The sequence below is a fragment of the Brassica napus genome, unplaced genomic scaffold (assembly GCF_020379485.1).
Source record: "Brassica napus cultivar Da-Ae unplaced genomic scaffold, Da-Ae ScsIHWf_1616;HRSCAF=2230, whole genome shotgun sequence".
Taxonomy (NCBI): Eukaryota; Viridiplantae; Streptophyta; class Magnoliopsida; order Brassicales; family Brassicaceae; genus Brassica; species Brassica napus.
This window is the reverse complement of record NW_026015033.1, coordinates 9,264-31,100: the sequence shown is the minus strand read 5'-3', so window position 1 is coordinate 31,100 and position 21,837 is coordinate 9,264. Positions and strand designations below refer to the sequence as shown.

General features: G+C 34.3%; 2 protein-coding genes across 2 annotated transcripts; one reads left to right on the top strand and one right to left on the bottom strand.

The window, feature by feature from the left end:
* Window positions 1–7,376: 7,376 nt before the first annotated feature.
* LOC125575619 (F-box/LRR-repeat protein At5g63520-like) lies at window positions 7,377–10,177 on the bottom strand. The gene is made up of 10 exons (XM_048772409.1): window positions 9,948–10,177; window positions 9,742–9,846; window positions 9,571–9,663; window positions 9,211–9,324; window positions 8,950–9,051; window positions 8,813–8,852; window positions 8,520–8,675; window positions 8,232–8,419; window positions 8,042–8,163; window positions 7,377–7,830 (listed from the first exon to the last, which is right to left on the bottom strand). Exons 1-10 carry the CDS (start codon window positions 10,143–10,145, stop codon window positions 7,431–7,433), a joined length of 1,518 nt encoding a protein of 505 aa, XP_048628366.1. The 5' UTR covers window positions 10,146–10,177; the 3' UTR covers window positions 7,377–7,430.
* A 5,351-nt stretch (window positions 10,178–15,528) lies between these two features.
* Window positions 15,529–18,530, top strand: LOC125598038 (heavy metal-associated isoprenylated plant protein 7-like). The gene is made up of 5 exons (XM_048772410.1): window positions 15,529–15,699; window positions 15,800–16,088; window positions 16,677–16,879; window positions 17,213–17,303; window positions 17,916–18,530. The coding sequence occupies exons 1-5, from the start codon at window positions 15,691–15,693 to the stop codon at window positions 18,485–18,487; spliced, it is 1,164 nt and encodes a 387-aa protein (XP_048628367.1). The 5' UTR covers window positions 15,529–15,690; the 3' UTR covers window positions 18,488–18,530.
* Window positions 18,531–21,837: the final 3,307 nt, after the last annotated feature.

The following is a 21,837-nucleotide window of genomic DNA, read 5'->3' as shown; positions in this document are numbered from 1 at the left end:
GCAAATTAATATATAATTTTATTTTAAATTAAATTATTTAAAAAGTGTATTTTCGTTAAAACAAAATAATAAATAAGTAAAACTGATTTGATGGTAATTTTTATGATATATATATATATATATCAATTCCGTGAAAGAAATAGAAGCTTAATATGGAAAAAAATCTTAAATACAAAAACCTCTAAAAATTAACAAAAAAACTAATAAATTAAACTATGATATCACTTAAAAGCTTCTTAGACCATATTAATAAAATATTTAAGCGATAATTAGATAAATTTGATTTTTTTTCAGCAAAAAGTTTATTATTAATTAGCATCAGTTATTTCAAGATGTTTAAGAAATGGTGGACAAAAAGTAGAATGGACATTAATGATATATGAACTATGAATAGTACTTTGTGAAGCAGACTTAGATAACATATCTGCACATCCATTTTCAGTTCTTTTTGATGCCTAAATTCAATTTCTTCAGAGTAGTTATTCCACAAATAAATCGTATGAGATATTGTTTTGATATGTAGTTTTGTTTTTTCAATGTTAAGAAGATTGATAACTGCAAAAATGTCTCCTTCGTATATGATATGTCTATAACCGAGTCTCCAACATGAGACAAGTTTGTTTAAAAAGTAAATAATTTTATTTTTCTTATATTATATAATCAATATATATTATTTACTGATAATAAAAATATAGTTATTCATCGATCACAAATATCTATGCAAATATGTGAATCAAGTACAACAATCAAACAACATAATGATTTCCACATAGAAAATTTAAAAAATATATTTATGTTTTTTTTTGTCATCATATATTTATGTTATGTAGTCATATTTTATATTTTTTAAATAATGTAATACAATATTATACATTATTTTTTTAGAATTGAGAAATACATATATCAGTTAGACAAATTAAGCGATAATTAGACAAATTTGATTTTTATTTTGTGAGCAAAAAATTTATTATTAATTAGCATTACTTATTTCAAGATGTTTAAGAAATGATGGACAAAAAAATAGGATGGACATAAATGATATATGAACTATAAATAGTTTTTTGTAAAGCTGACTTAGATAACACATATGCACATCCATTTCCAGTCCTTTTTTATGCATAAATTCAATTTTTTCAGAGCAGTTATTCCACAAAGAGATCGTATGAGATATTGTTTTGATATTCAGATTTGTTTCTTGATTGTTAAGAAGATTGATAAGTGTAAAAATGTTTCATTCGAATATGATATGTCTATAACCGAGTCCCCAACATGAGACAAGTTTGTTAAAAAGTAAATAATTCTATTTTTCTTATATTATATAATAAATATATATTATTTACTGATAATAAAAATATAGTTATTCATCTATCACAAATATCTATGCAAATATGTGAATTAAGTACAACAATCAAACAACATAATGATTTCCACAAAGAAAATATAAAAAATATATTTATGTTATGTAGTCTTATTTTCTATTCTTTAAATAATATAATACAATATTATACATTATTTTTTAGAATTGATAAATACATATAATATCTTATCCGCGCGTAGCGCGGTTAAAAAATCTAGTTAATGTTTAATTGGTAAGCAATGCTTACTAAGCATCTAAACAAAACTTGACAAATTAGTAATTTATCAAAATTAATTATCTTTATGTATTCAACGTAGAACAAAGGTAACGCTCCCCAGTATATGTATGTATAAAGAAGAGAACCTCAGCTCTGTTATCATCACTTACAATCTAAATCACTTTGTAAACTAAACAAAAAAAAAAAAAAATGAAGCTCGTCTTCTTACTCGCCCTCACAGTCGTTGCATCTTGTATGCATCTATCTCTCCTTCCCTTTCTCTTAATAACCAGAAGTTTACACACCTCGTGCATGATAATATTTTTTAATACATTTTCAAGAAAACATATATAAATCATCATTGTTTTCAAACCATATTGAAATCATTGAAACATCATCTTTCTAATGAGTTGAGTTATTGGTAATTTATTTTGTTACGTTATTGATATGGTTGTGTGTGTTGTTTGTGAAGGTTATGCGAGAGAAGTGCCAGATAAGTTCCCTCCAGGTGTGACTCCAGACACTCCTCCATTTAGTTATGTTACTCCTCCGCCACCACCACCGGCCAATGAAGAAACTAAATTCCCTCCAGGCGTGACTCCAGACACTCCTCCATTTAGTTATGTTACTCCTCCGCCACCACCACCGTCCAATGAAGAAACTAAGTTCCCTATTAGTAAATAAACCTCATTCTCATTAATTAAGAAAATGTACAGAGAGGTGAGTTTATATACAGGACTAAACCGGAATCAATCTCGGTATGACTCAATATGTACTGTACCGGACTCAATATACAAGTATGACTCTATATACAATAACAGTCCCCCTTAAGATGGGACGAAGATATTAAGAAGACCCATCTTGCCCATTAGTCTCTGGAAAGGTGCTGGATAAAGAGGCTTAGTGAAAGGATCTGCCAATTGTAGATCAGTTCGAACATGAAGAAGCTTGTAGATACCAGCCACCAAGCGTTCTCGCACACTATAACAATCCATCTCCACATTCTTAGTACGCTCGTGAAAGACGGTATTGTGAGCAATATGAATCGCAGCAGTGTTGTCGCAGAATAATAGAGATGGCTTCAACAGAGGCAAACGTAACTCATTGAAGAAGTTAGTAAACCAAAGTAGATCATCCGAGACAACCGAGAGACTGCGATACTCAGCTTCAGCAGAGCTCTTCGCAACAACCTGTTGTTTCTTTGATTTCCAAGCGATCAATGAAGAACCAAGGAAGATACAGAAACCAGATGTTGAGCGACGAGAATCTTGACATGAACCCCAATCCGAATCTGCAAAAGCCTGCATCTGCATTTCAGCGTGAGAAGAATAGAACAGCCCTTGGCCAATTGTTCCTTTAACATAATGCAAAACTTTAAGCAGAGCCTGATGATGACTTTTTCGAGGAGCAGAAGAGAATTGACTGAGCTTGTTGACAGCGAAAGTGATATCAGGTCTGGTGATTTGAAGATACATAAGGCGACCAATTAGTCGACGATAAGCACCAGCATCAACAAAATCACCTCCTGTTTCGGTTGAAAGTTTCACAGCAGGGTCCATAGGAATTGAAGAAGGCTTGCAGCCAAGTAAGCCCGTATCATCAAGAAGATCAAGAGCATACTTACGCTGACATATATGAATACCCTCAGTAGATCGAGCAATCTCAAGACCAAGGAAATATTTCATGAGACCAAGATCACGAAGCTTAAAAAAAGACTTGAGCTGAGTCTTGAGCTGATCAACTGCCGTGTCATTGTTGCTGCAGATAATAATGTCATCCACATATACAATAACACATAGGAACAAAGAGGATGCATGCTTGAGAAAGCACGTATGATCAGAGTAGGTTTGAATGAAACCCAAAGAGGTAAGAGTAGTTGAGAACTTGAGGAACCATTGCCTTGATGCTTGTTTGAGTCCATAGAGAGATTTGTGAAGCTTACAAACAGCATTAGGAGGCAATGAGTCCCCCTTTCGTGATGCATATCCCGGAGGTAATTGCATATAAATCTCCTCATCAAGATCCCCATTCAAGAAGGCGTTAGAGATGTCTAATTGGTGCAAGGAGAAATTATGAATGGCTGAGAGGGCAAGAATAAGCTTTACAGTAGTAAGCTTGACCACAGGGGAGAAGGTTTCATGATAATCTACTCCTTCCTGCTGAGTAAAACCCTTGGCAACCAAACGTGCTTTATACCGCTCAACTGTACCATCAGCATTGAATTTTACTTTGAAAACCCACTTGCAACCAATAGGAGTTTTGTCCGGAGGAAGAGTGCAGATTTCCCACGTGCCAGTTCCTTCCAAAGCATCAATCTCAACGTCCATTGGATCATCCCAAACCAGAAGTTTCTTTGCCTCAGAATAGGTTTTGGGTTCTTTGATTTTATCGATGGCAACTAAAAAAGATAAGTATAATGGAGAAACCTTGCCATACGATAAGAATTGAGATATTTCATGAAGGGTTGAAGATCCTATTGCATTACAATAGTAATCTTTTAGGTAAGCAGGCTGTTTAGATCTCCTGTTAGATGTTTGAACAGAAGGTTCAGTGACATCAGTAGGAACTGCAGTGGGCAGATTCTCTACAGAAGATGAATGAGAAGAAGTCTCATCATCAGGAAGTGATGTTACAGGAGTCTTAGGAATCTGATCAGGGAAAAAACTTGAAGAATCAGAAGAGAGATCAGAACCTACTAATGGAAAGAGCTCTTCATGAAAAACAACATGACGTGAGATGTGAATAGAGTTGTTTGCGATGTCAAGGAGTTTATAACCCTTGACACCAGCAGGATATCCGATGAGGACACATGCTTTAGCTCGGGGATCAAACTTATGTCTGTTCTTAGGGGAAGTCGAAATGTAGCATAAGCAACCAAAAGATTTAAGCTGAGTGTAATCAGGGATTTTATTAGTGAGTTTTTCAAAAGGACTTTTGTCATTAAGAATAGGGGCAGGAAGACGGTTAATGAGGTGAACTGCAGTGAGAATGCAGTCACCCCAATAAGAGAGGGGAATGTGAGATTGAAAAAGAAGAGATCGAGCAACATTTAAGATGTGCTGATGTTTTCGTTCCACTACAGAATTTTGTTGTGGGGTTTCGGGACATGAATGATAAGAAATAATCCCTTTGGAATTATAAAAGGAGGTGAATTTGAGCTCAGGTGCATTGTCGGACCTAACTGCCTTAACCCGCCTATTGAATTGATTCTCGACCATAGCTATGAAGTTAGGAAACACGGTGAGCACATCAGACTTAGACTTAAGTAAGTAAACCCAAGTTGCCCGAGAACAGTCATCGACTATGGTTAGAAAATACCTAAACCCATCATGAGTTGGAACTGAAAAAGGCCCCCAAGTATCTATATGAAGAAGATCAAAAGGATTCCCACTTAAATTGTTTTAGATGTAAAAGGAAGATGTTTCTGTTTTGATAAATGGCAAACTTTACAATGAATATCAGGTTTACTATGCTTAGGGAAATCTAAAATGTTTTGCATAGCTTGTAACTTGGACATAGAGGGGTGCCCTAGACGTTTATGCCACGTATCTAAACTAGAAACAGAAGCAACAATTATTGGAGACGATATACCTGGAGAAGATAAAGACTCTATATCCAGGAAGTAAAGGTTTGCAACTTCTCTACCCATTCCAATCATTAATTCCCGTGTAGGATCCTGAATACCACAAGAAGATTCATCAAACCAAAGCCGACAGTGAAGACGTTTGGTGAGGCAGCTTACACTAAGGAGATTGAACTTAAATTGGGGAATATACAAGACATCAGATAGACGAAGATCACTACCCAACTCTATGGAACCTATTCCGACAATGTCAACCATTACTCCATTAGGAAGCGAAACAGAAGTATCAGGGAGGGATTTAAATGATAAGAAAGAGGATTTTTGGTGACAGATGTGATTAGTAGCGCCAGAGTCAATGACCCATGCGTTAAGAGCTGTAATGTTTTGGTTTGTGGAACAGACATAAGGCCTATCTAATCCGGTGAAAGAACAAAGAATGGAGGGATGAAAATTACCGGATATAGGACAAGTGGTTGAAGAAGATGAAGGGATGGAAGCTGAGACAGAGTGAACTTCTGGAATGGGATGAGACGCAGGAGGCTGAAGCTTGGTGCTTAGGAAGGAAACCAGCTGCTGAATCTGCTGTGGTGATAGATCCTCGGACGTAGTCTCAACCAACTGAACACTGTCATTAACTGCAATATTTGCTGAAACCGCAGGAGAAAACCTCTCAATGCTGTCAACCTTAGGAGATGGTTTCATGCTGTTAGGATAACCATGCTTTTTGTAGCACCGGTCAACAACATGTCCAGGACGGTGACAAAATGAGCAATAGGGACGATCTTTCCTTTGGTAACCAGTAGACGGATTAGAGATTGCAGAGTTGACGTGTGTCGAGGCAGGAGACTGAGAGACTTGAAAAGCTGTAGCAGTATTAGCACCAGCAGCTAACTGAATGCAAGCTTCCTTCTGACTGTCTTCTTGATCAAGTAGATTATATATCTCTGAAAAAGAAGGTAGAGTCTTTTTCATGAGAATCCTGCTTCTGATGCTCTCATAGTTGTCATTCAAACCCATCAAGAAGTCTATTATGCGATTAGTCTCACGCTCAGCTAATAGCTCTTCAACTGTGTGATTAGTGGTCTGAATGTTAGACAGCTCTTCCCACATTGACTGAGTCCTTGTGTGATATGAAGATAGAGATAGACTGCCTTGACGAAAAGCCTGAATTTGATGACGAAGCTTGTACAAACGAGGAAGATTGGACTTGTGATAGCGCGTATGGAGATCAGTCCAGATATCAGAAGCATTCTTGAAATACAAGATGCTAGTGTAGAGCTGCTTAGTAACGCTATTCAGAAGCCAAGATTTGATCATACTATTGCAACGACACCAGATTCTATAATAGGGATCAGCCTCAGGAGGTTTGACTATGGATCCATCAACGAAACCTAGCTTGTTCTTAGCTTCAAGACTAGTCGTCATAGCGATAAGCCAAACACCGTAGTTGTTACCATCTAACTGTTCCGCAGCTAGTACTAAGCCAGGATGATCGGAGTTAAGTAGATGATAAGGCGAATGAATGTTATCGGGAGAGTTCGATACCTCAAAACGATCTGAGGACGAAGAAGGTGAAGATCGCATCGGACTGACACGAGAAGGAGCTCCTTGACTATCGCGCGGCGCATGTGAACCAGCACCGGGAGTTAATGGAGATCCAGATCTAGATCCAGGAGGATCTGGAGAAGAACGACGATAGCGTGACTTGCAGTTCCGCTTTCCCATTGATATCAATCGCAGCTGATTGTGAAGATCGAGAGCTGAAATTGCACGGGAGAACGGTGAGTGTTGCAAGAAACGGAAAGATCAGAGTACGGTGGCGAAGAAAACGCCGATGAAGCGCCGATGAAACGCCGGTGAAGCGCCGATGAGACGCCGGTGAAATCGAATCGCGGAAGAGTTTGTTAGGGAATGAGATTCTGTTGCTCTGATACCATATTAGTAAATAAACCTCATTCTCATTAATTAAGAAAATGTACAGAGAGGTGAGTTTATATACAGGACTAAACCGGAATCAATCTCGGTATGACTCAATATGTACTGTACCGGACTCAATATACAAGTATGACTCTATATACAATAACATTCCCTCCAGGCGTGACTCCTGACACTCCCCCATTTAGTTATGTTACTCCACCGCCACCACCAACAATGAGAGAACACTGATTTGTAAAATATACAAATGTGATTGATAGTTTGTATTAAAATTTTACCTAATATAATTTGAAATAAAAGTTTTTCTTCAAAACATAAAACAAACAGATGTGTTAGGATTAAGAACATGCATAAGAGACAATAAGATAAACAGAACTAACAACGTGAAGACATCTCTGACTGATAGTTACTTGCTTCTCCTCTCCCTCATCCACGGACAAGCTTCTTCCGATTTCACCGTCGCAGAATACACCACCAAAACGTAGCTCCGGGAAGTTCTCCAAGAACGGTGAGGTGTCCGCGTTTGGACGGCCAAAGAAGGAGTCGCCACGTCCACTACCGGCGAAAACAAACCCTCCAACAACTTCGTGTTTGTTTGGTTTGGACATGATGTTTCTAAGCTGAGAAGAAACAGCAGTTAGTGATGCTTCAGCCACTTTGAGATCAGGGATGTAAACTTGGAAATGGTCACCCGTTTTGATTCCAGCGCCATTGACTGTAAGATACTGCTCATCGGCTCTGCATAAACCAAAACGTATTTAAAAAAAAAAAAAAAACTTAAATGGGTCAAAAGGAACAGATTCAATGTTCAAACATCACTAGGCAGTGGTTAAGAGTCTAAACCGATTTTAAAAAAAATATGATTTCAAAAAATCATTTCGTTCATACCCGATTTGCCGACTAAACCAATTTTTAGAACACTTCGTGTAATAAAACTTGTGAAACTTACCCAGTAACTTGATGAAACACAAGTGAGGCCATGATCTTTGGCTTCTGATCCAAACCAACTGAGTATTTTCTTCTTTTTATCACTCCAATGTATGGATCAGCCTCCCAGAGCGGGTTTCCTAACTGAATATCATATCAGTTTAGTTACAAAAGTCTAGAGAATGGATAAAGAAAAGTTTTCAGAAGAGTACCAGATTTGCTTCTATGTCATCTAGAATTTGTTCTCCATCAAGAACCTCCGCTTCTCCAATTCTTTTTGCTGTCATAAGTGTAGCAGGCCATTTAGGGAGAGTACTAATGGCATTAGCCACCTTGTACCTCAAATCAACCGGTGACAATCCTCTTGATATTGCAGTGTGAAACTGAACTCGTCCAGCTTCTGCTTCATATACGTCAACAACTTGAGTTGAGAAACACTTGGGTAAAGTAATCAACAAACGTCTCATGGTGTAGATGATATTAAAAGCACAGACACTTACCAATGGGTCTGTGTCTATCTCTTGCGAAGATTAGACCTGCAAGAACTCTGCTCTCGTCTTTATGCAACTCAACAGTTCTTAATTCATTAGCACGTTTATGTAAAAACTCTCCCTTTTGATCACCCACAATAATGGTTTCTGCAGGCATGGCATAGTCTGCAATGCATAAAAATTACATTACACTAATTAAAAATGAAATGTTTCAATAGTGCTCTGCACTTCAGTCTCAAATAAGTAAATACTTTTGGCTTTAAAAAATTGAAAAAAAATGTACCACAAGGCAGTACTCATACCCAATTTTCGAATGATAGGTTCTGTGGCATGAGTATCCTCCTACAAAATACAGCATGAAGACACAAACACACACATAAGCATAGAATTGAATACAATCCACACGTATATCACAAGTAAAACCCAAAGTATAGTTCACCCCAAAGAGCATGAGACAGGCTGGTGCAGCATGATCTGAAACCTCTGACACGAAGTTCCTAATATCCATCACAAATTTGTCTCCAATCATAGCTTCAGTCTCCTGCAAAGATATCCACAATACCCACTCTATTTATAAAGAAAAGCATTATGATACACAGTAGTTTTCTTTTTCTATAAGCAAATGAAGCAAATCTATTCAATTAAAAAAAAAGCAAATTATAATGTTGAGTACACAGATGGTTGTTTGTTAGATAAATACCTCTTTTGATTGAATTACAGGAATAACGTCAACTTTGATTCCTGGCAAGTAGCCAATGGTCAACAGTATAGCAAAACTTGGACAAATGTGCATGCCCTGATCATTCTGTTTGACCTGTAAACATGATATATAAGCTTAGAGCATCTCCAAGGGGACTCTATTTTTTCCTTTATAATTTACACTAAAATAGAGTAACTCTATTATAGAATAACACCATTGGAGCAAAAGTTACACTTTAATAGAGTTACTCTATTTTAGTGTAAATTATAGAGGAAAAAATAGAGTCCTATTGGAGATAGTCTTAGAAAAACAAAAACAAAACTCAATTATTCTTGAGGAAATGAAAAAAACAATCAAAACCTCTCCAGCCTTGTCGTTACACACTTCTTTTCCCAATACTCCAGCAACTATGGATACAATAACAGGAGCCCTTGTTCCCACTCTTTTAGTTATCTACATTACACATCATCACCTAATATTAAAATCAATAAAAAACAAAGATGGGGGAAGAGCATTAACGAGCATATATACCAGACTCAAAGTATCTTCCATGTTCCCACATGTAATATTCGCAATTACAAAATCTGGTCGAATTGGATCAGACAAAGCCTTATCAATTGCTTCTTCTACAGCTTCCTGCAATAAAAACACACACAATTACACTAAAGGTTCCTCTTTTATAATTGCCCACATGTCAAAATCAAAACTTTACATGAAATTAGGGTTTCTGAGCTTACGAATTGATGAGGGTTTCTGGAGAAAGCAGAAACCATTTTGGGGCGAGAGAGGATGCGATTGCAGACGATGTTCCACGATCGGTTAACGCAGGAGGCGAAAGCAAACGGTTTCGCGGGTAATCGTTGGAGAATGTTCTGGAGAAGATCGTCGTTCATGGAGGCGATGAACGCCATATCTGTCTTCTTCGATTTCTCCATCTTCTTCTTCCGCCGTGAGATGATAATGTATTTGGTTCTTCTCCGGCGAATGTGTTTGGGCTTTTTTTTCTTTTACAAATGACATTGGGCTTTTTATAAATAGGCCCAGCGTTATTTTCTTTGATATCAGGCCCAATATCTTAATTTTATTTGTTCCTAATGCATTTGATATGATATAATTTTTTGTAAAAAGCTTATTTAATTTTCAAAACTATATGCGATCACAAAAAAAAAGAGTATAATGATTTGTTTTTAAAAACCTTATGATGCTTTGTGGATATAATTTTAGTTGCGACATTTTATATGATAAAATATTGTTTAACATAAAAATCAATCTAAACAACTAATTGAATAGTTCCCTTCACTTATCAAAGTGCAGTGAAACAAATTTACATACTTTCAACTTTCAATTTAGAGTTGATAAACTGAATAGCTAATGGAAACATATTCGGATATCACTGACAAGACAAAATAAAGAATAAAACCCACAAAACATTGAGATAAGAAAATCTTATCTTTAATATGTCACATTGTACTTGTTTTGGATGCAGACACAAAGTATCTTTGGTTCTGTTCAATATATCTTTAAGTTTTTAAACGAAGAATCTTGTTTCCAATCTCAACATTTGTTTCATTAAAGTGTTATTGGTTTTTGTTAGGATGTCTATTGTTTTTTTCTCTAAAAGGCGTTACGAAAAGCGACCAGCCTCGTGAGTGTGCATGTTGGATGGTTCATTGTATTTAACCAATCCAACTTCAAATCCGGTGACTTAACTTATGCAGATGTATAAAAATTCCGTGTGAAGTTTATTCTACTAATGTTTGTTTTACGCTGCACACACTCAAAGATCTACACATATACACTTTAACATATGGTTAAAAATGTTTGTTTTACGCTGCACACACTCAAAGATCTACATATATATACACTTTAACATATGGTTAAAAATGTTTGTTTAGATCGATGGTATCGTACTAATACCACGTAATACGTGGAAAAACTACCATGGCCATGAAACATTGGTAGGAGGTCATATCAAAGAAGATTATATCAAACACATGAATGAGGAGAATATTATATCTATAAACCAATGATCTAAATGACATTATGTTCAACGTTTGTTATGTGGTATTCTCTACTATAACGTAAGTGTCATTGCATCACAATCACCATGTAATTGTACATTTTCACCCATTTCTACTAAAGAATGCCAAGAAAATAGTATTATTAATTCATTACCACTTTGGAAATAAATAATCTAACGTTAGATGAATGAACTTTTCTTATTATATACCACAGTTAACTTTTGTAATCATGTATTTAGTTAGGTAATTATTGTCACGCTCTTTTGACTAAACTTCTGAAAGAATTAATCGAAAAAAAAACACTACTGAAAGTTTTTCAAGGCCAACAACTTCCACCGTTGAGTTTGAGGTGGGCACAACTCAAGAATGATGTGGATTAATAAAGAAAACAAGAGCCAACAAAAACGGCCGTTACGTCATTACTATTGCTGACTCTGCGTCAGCTCTTGGATTCGTTTTCTCTGCTGAAAGCATTTAATTATACCATATCCATCATTTATATCACTGCCATAAAAGAGCGACAAAATCTCATATTTCACCAAACTGGATTATTAAAAATATGAGCATACCGGTTATACTCATAACAATTGGGGTATTTTTTTCGTCAACTGATTTAAAACTAAAATGAAAATCATTGACCTTTTATACTGGCATGTGTATAGTTAAGATTATTTCAAAATAAATTAGTTGTACATAGGAAATGTTATAAGGAAATTCAGAGCCTCTTTTGGTATAACAGTGCTGATGAGCTTCAGTTTCTAGTACTTATTAAGTGCCCAAAAACATAACGAATCAAACAGGCAATCGTAATTATACTAGATCAGCTATATTATAAGTTTTTTCTATATTGTAAGTTATTAATTTCATCACTTGATTTCTCACCCTTTTACACCAACAAAGTTAGCACCTGAAACAATTTATTTGTTTCTAGCATTATTTTAGCATGTTTTGTTCTGTAAAATTATGTTTGCTATGTTTTGTAACGTATTTTATTTTACGCGCTCGATACTATCATTGAAGTATCAAAATAAACAAGGGAAAATAAACGTAAGAAACTAAGAATGATATATACTCTTTTTAAGTCAAAAAAAAAAAAGAGAAGAATCCAAGTCCGCAAAGTCCACATGTGTAAGCCTCGGTAATGCGAAACTTTGTCCCACAGTGCGTACCAAAGTTCCTGCACCAACGTGTGAAGTCTTACCTGGCGCCACGTCAGGATTCAATGCATGGGAAAATTGAGGTGATAATGTTAATACTTAATACTAATCAGTTTCCACGAAAACAAACTAAATTTATATGTACAAATTTTACAAACTCATCTAAAACTCGTAACTGGAGCTTGTCAACAAAAAATATTTGGTTATATAATACTACTGTAGTGAGAAAATCGAATTTTGAGAAACATGTAGATGATGGTAAACATATATATATGCTGGTGGAACCAGCGACGTATTTTTATTATCTGCCTGTTCGTCTGTTACCCTACCATTTTTATCCAGGTGATTCATCTGAATGTTATATAAGTAGAGGATGCAGCTGATATCTATACACTGTATAAGTATTTCTTTCTAAGACATTGTACTTACAGCATGATTAACAAAAGGTTCTTAAAGTTTCTTATATTTCGCTAAATAACCCATGCTTTTAGTCTCGGAAAACAAAATTTCTAAAACGCTGCATTCAGTATAAATGGACCAAAAAGAAAACACATTTGATTTTAACTTTGACAAAGATAACCAATAAACAGCCATCGCTTACTTTGATGTAACGGAAGTTCACCCTAAGTGGTTCATTTATACTTACCCTAAATTCAACAAATTACTTAATTAGACTAAGTTACCAAGATTTTGCCACAGAATAAAATAATAAAAAGACTATGTTGTCAAGGATTTAATTTCTTTTCGGTTTCAACAAACAACACAACCATTATCTTCTTCTTGATGTTTTCTTTTTATTTTGAGAAAGACCACTATCTTCTTGTTTCAAAAAAAGGAAAACATCATATAAACTTTTTAGTCGAGGTAAGAAATCAATTCTATTCAATCACTATCTGGGAGAGGAAAGACAATTGAACTTATAAGTTGAGGTAAGAAATCAGTTTGAAAGCATAGTTCAAGATTAATTTAGAATACAGAGATAAATTGTCTTATGGAAACTATATTCGTAGACTATAGTCTGGATTTTAACTATTTACTCCAAGAACGATAAGTAGAATTATTTTTTTTTTTTTTTTTTTGGTAAAATGTTAAGATTATTATACCAAATTTTCTTTTTTTACAGAAATACGAAGAAGACTAGAAACGGAATTGCAGAAATTAAAACTAAACAAAGCATCTATAATGAAAATGCACTTTCTATTACAAAGAAGAATAGCCTAAGAGATGAACCGGAGGTAACGTAGAGACGATGACCCAAAGGAGAAGTGTGAGGGGACTAAGCTCTCAGTTGCCGCGAGCTCCCAGAGAGAAAGGCGGCTCAAACCTTGAAACAACGGGTAAAGACCTACAGCTTCCAAGAGACTCAATCATCAACACAACCACAAAGAAATACATCACGATGCTGCAAACCCATTCAACATCGCCCCACCGGCAGCACGAGGAGGAGTCCACAGATAGGCGGTGCCGTCGTGCGGGACGGTGAACTGGAGATTGCTGCCTCCAACCCTCCAAACCCAAGACCGTATACACCCATTTAACCCACCGAACAAGAGGATCAGTGAGACATATCGGGCACACCTCCTCCGGAAAAGAGCAACCTTCGAACTAGTAAGAGAACCGAGTGCCAAACTACCTCCTATCCACACTCTACAGACCATACCGCTTTCACAGAAGCTACAACTCCAAAAAGATGACGCCTTTATTGCAGGAAAGAGAGAGACTTACGCGCTGCCACAGTCAAGAGCTCGACTCTGGAAGACAGAGACCACCAATGAGACAGAGACCACTAATAAGTAGAATTATTAGTTTCATAATACCATATCTTATCTATATAAGTGATTAACCATATTCAACAGTAACAAAATATTGTTTTTTCCACACAAAAGGAACACTAGCTCACGTTGGCTACTTCAAATTTCTACTAAGTTTATTTATGAACGCCGAGTAGAGTACTTTCATAATGATTTCAGTTAGTCAATATGACAAGAATATTCAGTTTTTCAAAAAGTTGGTGATTAATTATGGTTTTAATAATAAATATCACATATATGTGCGTGTGCTGTATTGATTAAAGGTTAACATGTGCCACTATGTCACCATTGTGCTCCCTTCTGTAGATTGATTTTTAAAATAAAAGTTCACTGGAACTTTATGTTTAGCAAGAACGCCCACAGGTATTAGTTGTTATCACGAATGCCGTGTTTGTTCACTTCACCATGAACATCTCATGTTACATGCATTTTATTCCGTTACTCAATTGTGTGTGTATATATTTATGTATATATTTTCTAAACATATATTCATGTATATATTCAGTATAAAATTCGAGAGTAAAGAAGTTCTCTAGAGATTGTAAGAATTAATTATTTTTCTTTTCACTAGGTAGATATCAGTATAGAAGTTTATCTTGTATATATACATGGGTTATTTACTTATTTCTAATCCGTAACAAAACAAACAACTTACGAAGATATAATTTTCATATGAAAGTTAAAATATTTATGACTTAGAAGATTTTGATTAAAAATATTTACGACTGAGAATAATTTGATTAAAAATATTTATGACTGAGAGTATTTTGATCCATTGTTTAGAAGTAATTATAATTTTAATTCTATTGAAAATAGCAAGGAAATTTATATTTAAAAACATATTGTTGATGTAATTATATATCAACCAAGATAAAATCTGTAATGCTTGTAAAAATAAATAATTTTGAAATTAATTTGGTTTCCACAAGGGCAACGCTCGATTTGGAAAGATTTCAAAAATGAAAACCATTGCTATATAAAATATTTAAACCATTAATTAAAATTCTGTATTTAAAATTTGAAGATATAACTTTTAAAAATACATGAGCGAGTCCATTAACTGTCAATCTCAAGAACTAGAACTGCGTTTTGACAGTTTTAACTTCTTTTCTTTTTGAAGCCAGTTTCAAAAAAAAAAACTTCTTTACTTTTTTCATCGACAGTTTCAGCTACATATAGATAAACACATATTGCGTGACTATTAGGTGTATTTCGACTGATAAACTATTGAATGAAATATAAAATTACGAACTAAAATAATAACCAATTAACTTCAAACAGATTCACGTATAAGTCATGTTTAAAAGGGAATAAAACAAAATAATTTACATTTCTTTTCAGATCTTGAGGTCCACAGTTCCACCTTCTTACCAACACCCAAGTGGTTCTTTAGAGAGAGAGAGAGAGCGTGAGAGAGATTTATAAGCTTCACTTTGGGCATTACAATTTTTTGTGAACATTGAAACACTCAAAACTTAACCAAAAACAAAAATGGGAGAGGTTCAAGAAAATCCCAAACTCTTATATCATCTTTTCAAATCTCATAATAATAATAATAATTTTGTTCTAACTAAGACTTTAATAATTTATTTGGTTCCAGGAAGAGAAGAAGCAAGAAGCACCAGAGGAGAAGAAAATGGAGGAGAAGAAACCAGAAGAGGAGAAAAAAGAAGAAGGAAAGAAAGTGGAGGCTGATGAGAAAAAGGGAGAAGATTCTGAAAAGAAAACTCAAGAAGGAGAAGCTACTAAAGATGCCAAAGAGGATTCTCCTCTGGCGGCACCGGAGGCTCCAGCGCCACCTCCACCGCCGCAAGAGATTGTCCTTAAAGTTTACATGCACTGTGAAGGCTGTGCTAGAAAAGTCCGCCGTTGCCTCAAAGGCTTCGAAGGTATGTATTAAGAATATACTATATCTAAAAGTACATACTTCTTTATATCAGTTCTGCATTTTCATCTACATGTAATAATCTTCTAAAAAGAAATAATACATTTTCGTTTTATTCATAGACTAATTTCTCAAAATCCAAACGTTTGCCATCTGCTTTTACAACACAATTTTATTTGTTTAAGATGATTAATCTTGTGGTTCATTTAAAAATATATAAAACAAACACTCTAAACAAAAAATTGCCGTTTGATTTTTTTCCACCAAATTACATATTAGAAAAACAAGCATCAGATAAGTAAATTACTGTAACTATATATTGTTTCTGCCAATTACAGTTTTTGGTTAATTTGGTGTATAAGTATAATTAATATTCGTCTTTTTTTAATATTCGTCATATATTTTGTATGTAGGACCACACAAAGTTTGGGTTATGCTTTTAAGTATTACCATTACAAATAAATAAAAGAAACAATCAAAGTATAACATTCTGTTTTTTGGTAAACATGGCAATATAATGATATATATATATATATATATGACTATATACAAATATGATTTGAATCTTGGATTTTTGGTTTAATTGATTTAGGAGTGGAAGATGTGATGACTGACTGTAAAGCGGGTAAAGTGGTGGTGAAGGGAGAAAAAGCTGACCCATTGAAAATCTTAGCCAGAGTTCAAAGGAAGACCCACCGTGAAGTGGTGCTTCTTTCTCCTATTCCTCCGCCATCTCAGCCGCCGGAGAAGAAAGCAGAGGAGGAGAAGCCCAAAGTGGAAGAGAAGAAAGTGGAGGTAACTTTCTTTATTGTAATTTTTTTTGTCTAGTAATGAATTTTTTAAAAAAATAAATAAAGGTAATTTTAAGGGTTGCTTTTTTGGGGATGTTTATAACTATTTATTCAGAGTAACGATTAATTAATATATCATTCAGTTAAAATAAGATTATTCTCTCTTTCCAGTGAATTCACGTGGGGGTGTACTGGTAGATTAGTATATTTTTATCTTTTTATTGATGGTTGTAGAACTAGATTTTTTCTGATTTTATTATTATAATTTAATTTACATATATGGAATCTGGATTACATAGTCGTTTTATTTAAATTTCCGACGATCTTTTTGTATCAGCCTCCCGTAGTAGTTACGGTGGTCCTCAAGGTTCACATGCATTGCGAAGCTTGTGCGACGGAGATCAAGAAACGGATCATGAGAATGAAAGGTTAGTTTTTTTCTACTAAATTGTTTAAATAATCTAATATTGGTTAAGATATTGGACTTTTTATACAATAAGTCCAATATTTAATAGCTTTTATCTGTTTTTTTTACAATAGCTTTATCTGTGAAAGCAACACTTCAAACTTAAAGGAAATTTACTGAAAAGTGATAGGTAACAATTAAAATGAAAATATATGTTTTGGGGGGGATTTTAGCCCTTTTTCTCGTCTGTCCTGACTATCTTCGGTAGATAAAACGTTTCAATATCTTGCATAATCATCCACTTGTCACCAACTTTATATCGTCTTTCGTTAGTTCTTTTTCTGATTACCAGAGCTTTCGTTAGTTCTTTAGTCGTATCAAATTTGGTCCATACAATTTCAAATCTAGATGATATTGCTAGTTGTTCAAAAAAAAAAAAAAAGATGATATTGCTTCGACTTTAAAACACATGCACATGTATTATTTATTTATTTATAGTCATTCTAACTTTTAAAAAGCATATGTTATGTTATCGTTTTTTAATAAATTATATGTAGTAGGGTCAAAATGTATATAGCCCTACTTTAGTAGCTTTTTTAATTATTCATTTTTGTTTGAAACAAATAACTTTTAGGAGTGGAATCTGCTGAATCCGATTTGAAAGCTTCTCAAGTGACGGTGAAAGGAGTGTTCGAACCGCAAAAGCTCGTAGAATACGTTTACAAGCGTACTGGAAAACATGCTGCAGTTATGAAAATTGACCCACCACCTCCGCCGCCACCTGAGGAAGCTGCTGCCGCCGCGGAAGCAGAGAAGAATGAAGAAAGAAAAGGAGAAAATGGCGGTGGAGAGTCCAAAGGCGAGGAAGGGAAGGACGAGAAAGCAAAGACTGATGAAGAGAAGAAAGAAGGTGACGGCAGCAAAGGTGAAGCGGGGGAGAATGGCGGTGGTGGGGAGGAAGAGGCAAAAGTTGTGGAGGTGAAGAAGATAGAGAATCCATATTTCTACTATCATTATCAGCCGCCGCGTGTGGCAATGCCGCCTTATGCCTATCCTCATTCCTATCCACCCCATGCATATCCTCCTCAAGCATATCCTCCCCATGCATATCCTCCTAATGCATATCCTCCTCATGCATATCCTCCTAATGCATATCCCCCTCAGATATTCAGCGACGAGAATCCAAACGCATGTTCCATAATGTAACAAAGAAACTGCAAACGCTAAAAGAATATGTGGGAAATATTTTCTAGAGTTCATATCGATATAGTCCCACACATTGCTCAAGAGAGGGCAATTGCGCCCTATCCTTTTTCAAAACTACATGTAGATTTTAGATTTCAAATATGCCCCTTTTGTTACCACATTGTGTTTTTTTTTTCTGGTTCAAATTACCACATTGTTTAAAGTATATATAAACCCCGTTTTACAAAAAAAAAGAGTAAAAAGAAATTATCGGTGAATATTAGTAATAGTTAGGTCACTTAGGTGAAACACTTTATCTCGCATGTAGGAGTGTTCAATCCGGATATCGGTTCGGTTTCGGTTCGGTTTTTTTCGGTTTTCGGTATTTCGGTTAGTAAAATATAATTACCATTCTAAATCCATATTTACTTCGGTTCGGTTCGGTTTATATACCGTCGGTTTTCGGTTTATTCGGTTTTATACCAAAAAACATAATTATTTAGTTTGAGATCATATAAAATAAATTTTAGAGTCATATTGTCAACGCAGTCATTTTTAAAAAATATATTACATGTTCAAATAAATGAACAAAAACGTAAAAATGCTTCTACCATCAAATAAAATCATCAAATCTATAATTAAAATCAGAACCTGAAATTTTGAAAATAAAAATATGAAACAAAACAGAAACATGAAAAAAAACTTTTTCCACTCTTCCATATTTAGTGTTCATTAAAGTCATGCTTTTTCGATTGAACAGGAAAGTTTGTTTGTTTATAGATAAGAATAAAGTTGTGAAAATTTTCCATTAATTATTTTCCATCAAATTTACCATCTTCATATTAATTTAGTGAATACTAAAATAAAGCAAAAAGATTAAAAAAAAAGGACTTAGAAAAAAAGATGTCTGAATTGCGATGTATTGTTATTTAATTATAGTTCAAGTGTTTTACAAATTATATAATGTTCTTTATTACTATAACATTATGGTAATAGTTATTAACACAAATTTAACTTATATAACAAATAGATTTTCATGTATTGTTATAAAATAGATACATATTTACATGTTTCTACTTTTAATCGGTTTTGTTCGGTTTATTCGGTTTAATCGGTTATATACCAAACCATATCCAAATCCTACGGTTTTTATAAAATTATATCCATTCGGTTTATATGGTATATACCAAAACTAAACCATATTGTCTATTTCGGTTCGGTTCGGTTCGGTACGGTTCGGTTTTACCATATTGAACAGCCCTCAAAATAGGTTCGTCCATTTAATGCATGCTTCCTTAGTTTATTCATGCCATCGGCGTTTGTCAATTGTGTTATGATTATTATTTTTTGATAAAGGAATTGTGTTATGATTAACTCTTTATTTTTCCTAAAAGTTTATGATTATTTATTCTGAAATCATTTGTGTCCATCATGTGTTGCTAGAAACTAAACGGTGACTCGTAGTATCAATCAATCATATAAAATAAAATTAACAAGAATCCTATGCTTTTCATTTTGAGATTTTAAAGCAATAAACAGAAAAATTAATTCCCTGAAAAATAGTATTATTTTTATACAATGTGGACAATCAAGTTTAGTTTTATTTGAATATGGACAACATATATACTGCTACAGTGCTACACCAAATATAATACGAGAATTTTTTCATATAGAGCTAATTTCATTCCAGCCAAACAAATAACCAAATCATTTTTCTGGTCCGGAACTCAATAGTAAGCAAACAGTGAACACAGCTCGTGATGTCTTCGCATGGTAAGCAAAAGAACAAAGAACATTCTATTCCAGCCAAAGTAGTAGACTCCAGAAACCTCTCTCTCTCTATCTCTCTCTCTCTCTCTGTGTCTCTCTCTCTCTCTCACCCGTGTAGCGCGTGAATCGTGAGGGTATAATACTACAACGAGCCATGATGTGACGGTGTTAACAAGTCGACCTAACGTGATGGGTCCGTGCCATCTCTCTGAGGACGTACAGTTTTATGTATGAGCCCACGTGACCGCCACCACTTCCTCTAAACCTGTGCTTTCGTACTCCAACTTTTGTCGCTTCTTTTATTGGACGCACCGTTTTTATTTTCTTATTAAATGTACTCGATTCCTCTTCGAAACACACAAGATTAAAAAAAAATATAGTACGTTGCTCCTTACTTTGGTAGACAAAAATAAGTAACTTATTCACTTTATTTTTTGTTTTCTTTCTAAAAATAATGAATCAATTTTAAATAGTACTAACCAATGTCGGTAGATCAATTCACTATTTTCCCTTTTTTAAGAAAACTATTGGTTAGTGTTAAATTTTTACAGCAAACGAAATGTTTTTTAGCTAACACAAGAACTACTATTATAAAAAAAGGAACTACCATTAATTGTGATAGAAATAGCGATTAGAATTTTTTTTCATAAAACGACATAATATTTAATTGCCATTGATAGGAGTATTAGTTTTTTTTTTCAAAGTATTAAACTGTAATAGAAATAACATAAAAATTATTATAGTAACCCGTTTTTTTCGTTAACTAAGTATTACAAGTGCAGGCTTACTTGGAAACTCTCTATTTTATTTGTTTTATAGCATTGCACAAAATCGTTAGTACGTGATATTTTTCTTTCTTCATAGTTTTGTATAAAATAATTTGCCTTAGTTATGTAACGAGTTTGTTAAATTGGTATCCTAACAATAGTTTTTTTTTTGATCAACTCCTAACAATAGTTTACTTATCATAAATTACAAATTCTAGAAGTATATGTTTCTCTTTCACCTTTTTACAAAAAAAAATATATGTTTCTCTTTCACGAAAATAGGGTGGATGGACTATAGCATTTATTAGTTTTGCTGGTCTTTTCTTCTTTCTGTTAACCTTTGGGACCATATCGGTATCAACTACGTCGATAATCGAAATCATGCATGTTGACACGTAGATATACGTTTTTTTTGGTAAAATTGATATCGTTTCAGACAAATATATATATACGTATATATATGTATACGTATTGTTTTTAGTTTTTTCTTTTTGCTAAAAACGTATTGTTTCTAGTTACGTGTTGTTTGCATGTATATAAACGTATACGCATGAACGTAGAGAATTAGTTAATTCACGTAGGTTGACAAAATAATAATAAATTCACGTACAATTAACTACTTTATGCAATACGTAACCTAAGCGACATATCGACAACCATATATAATCGAGCATGGCTATGCAGGCATGCATACATCGGTAACAACTATATTTTGCATTAGCATGCCTGTGCATTATAAAAATAATACTTTCATTAGTTAGCCTGAGAATTTACTAGTGAAATTAACAACTCTATACAACCGCAAGTTTGTTTCCTCAGTTAAAAATAACAATG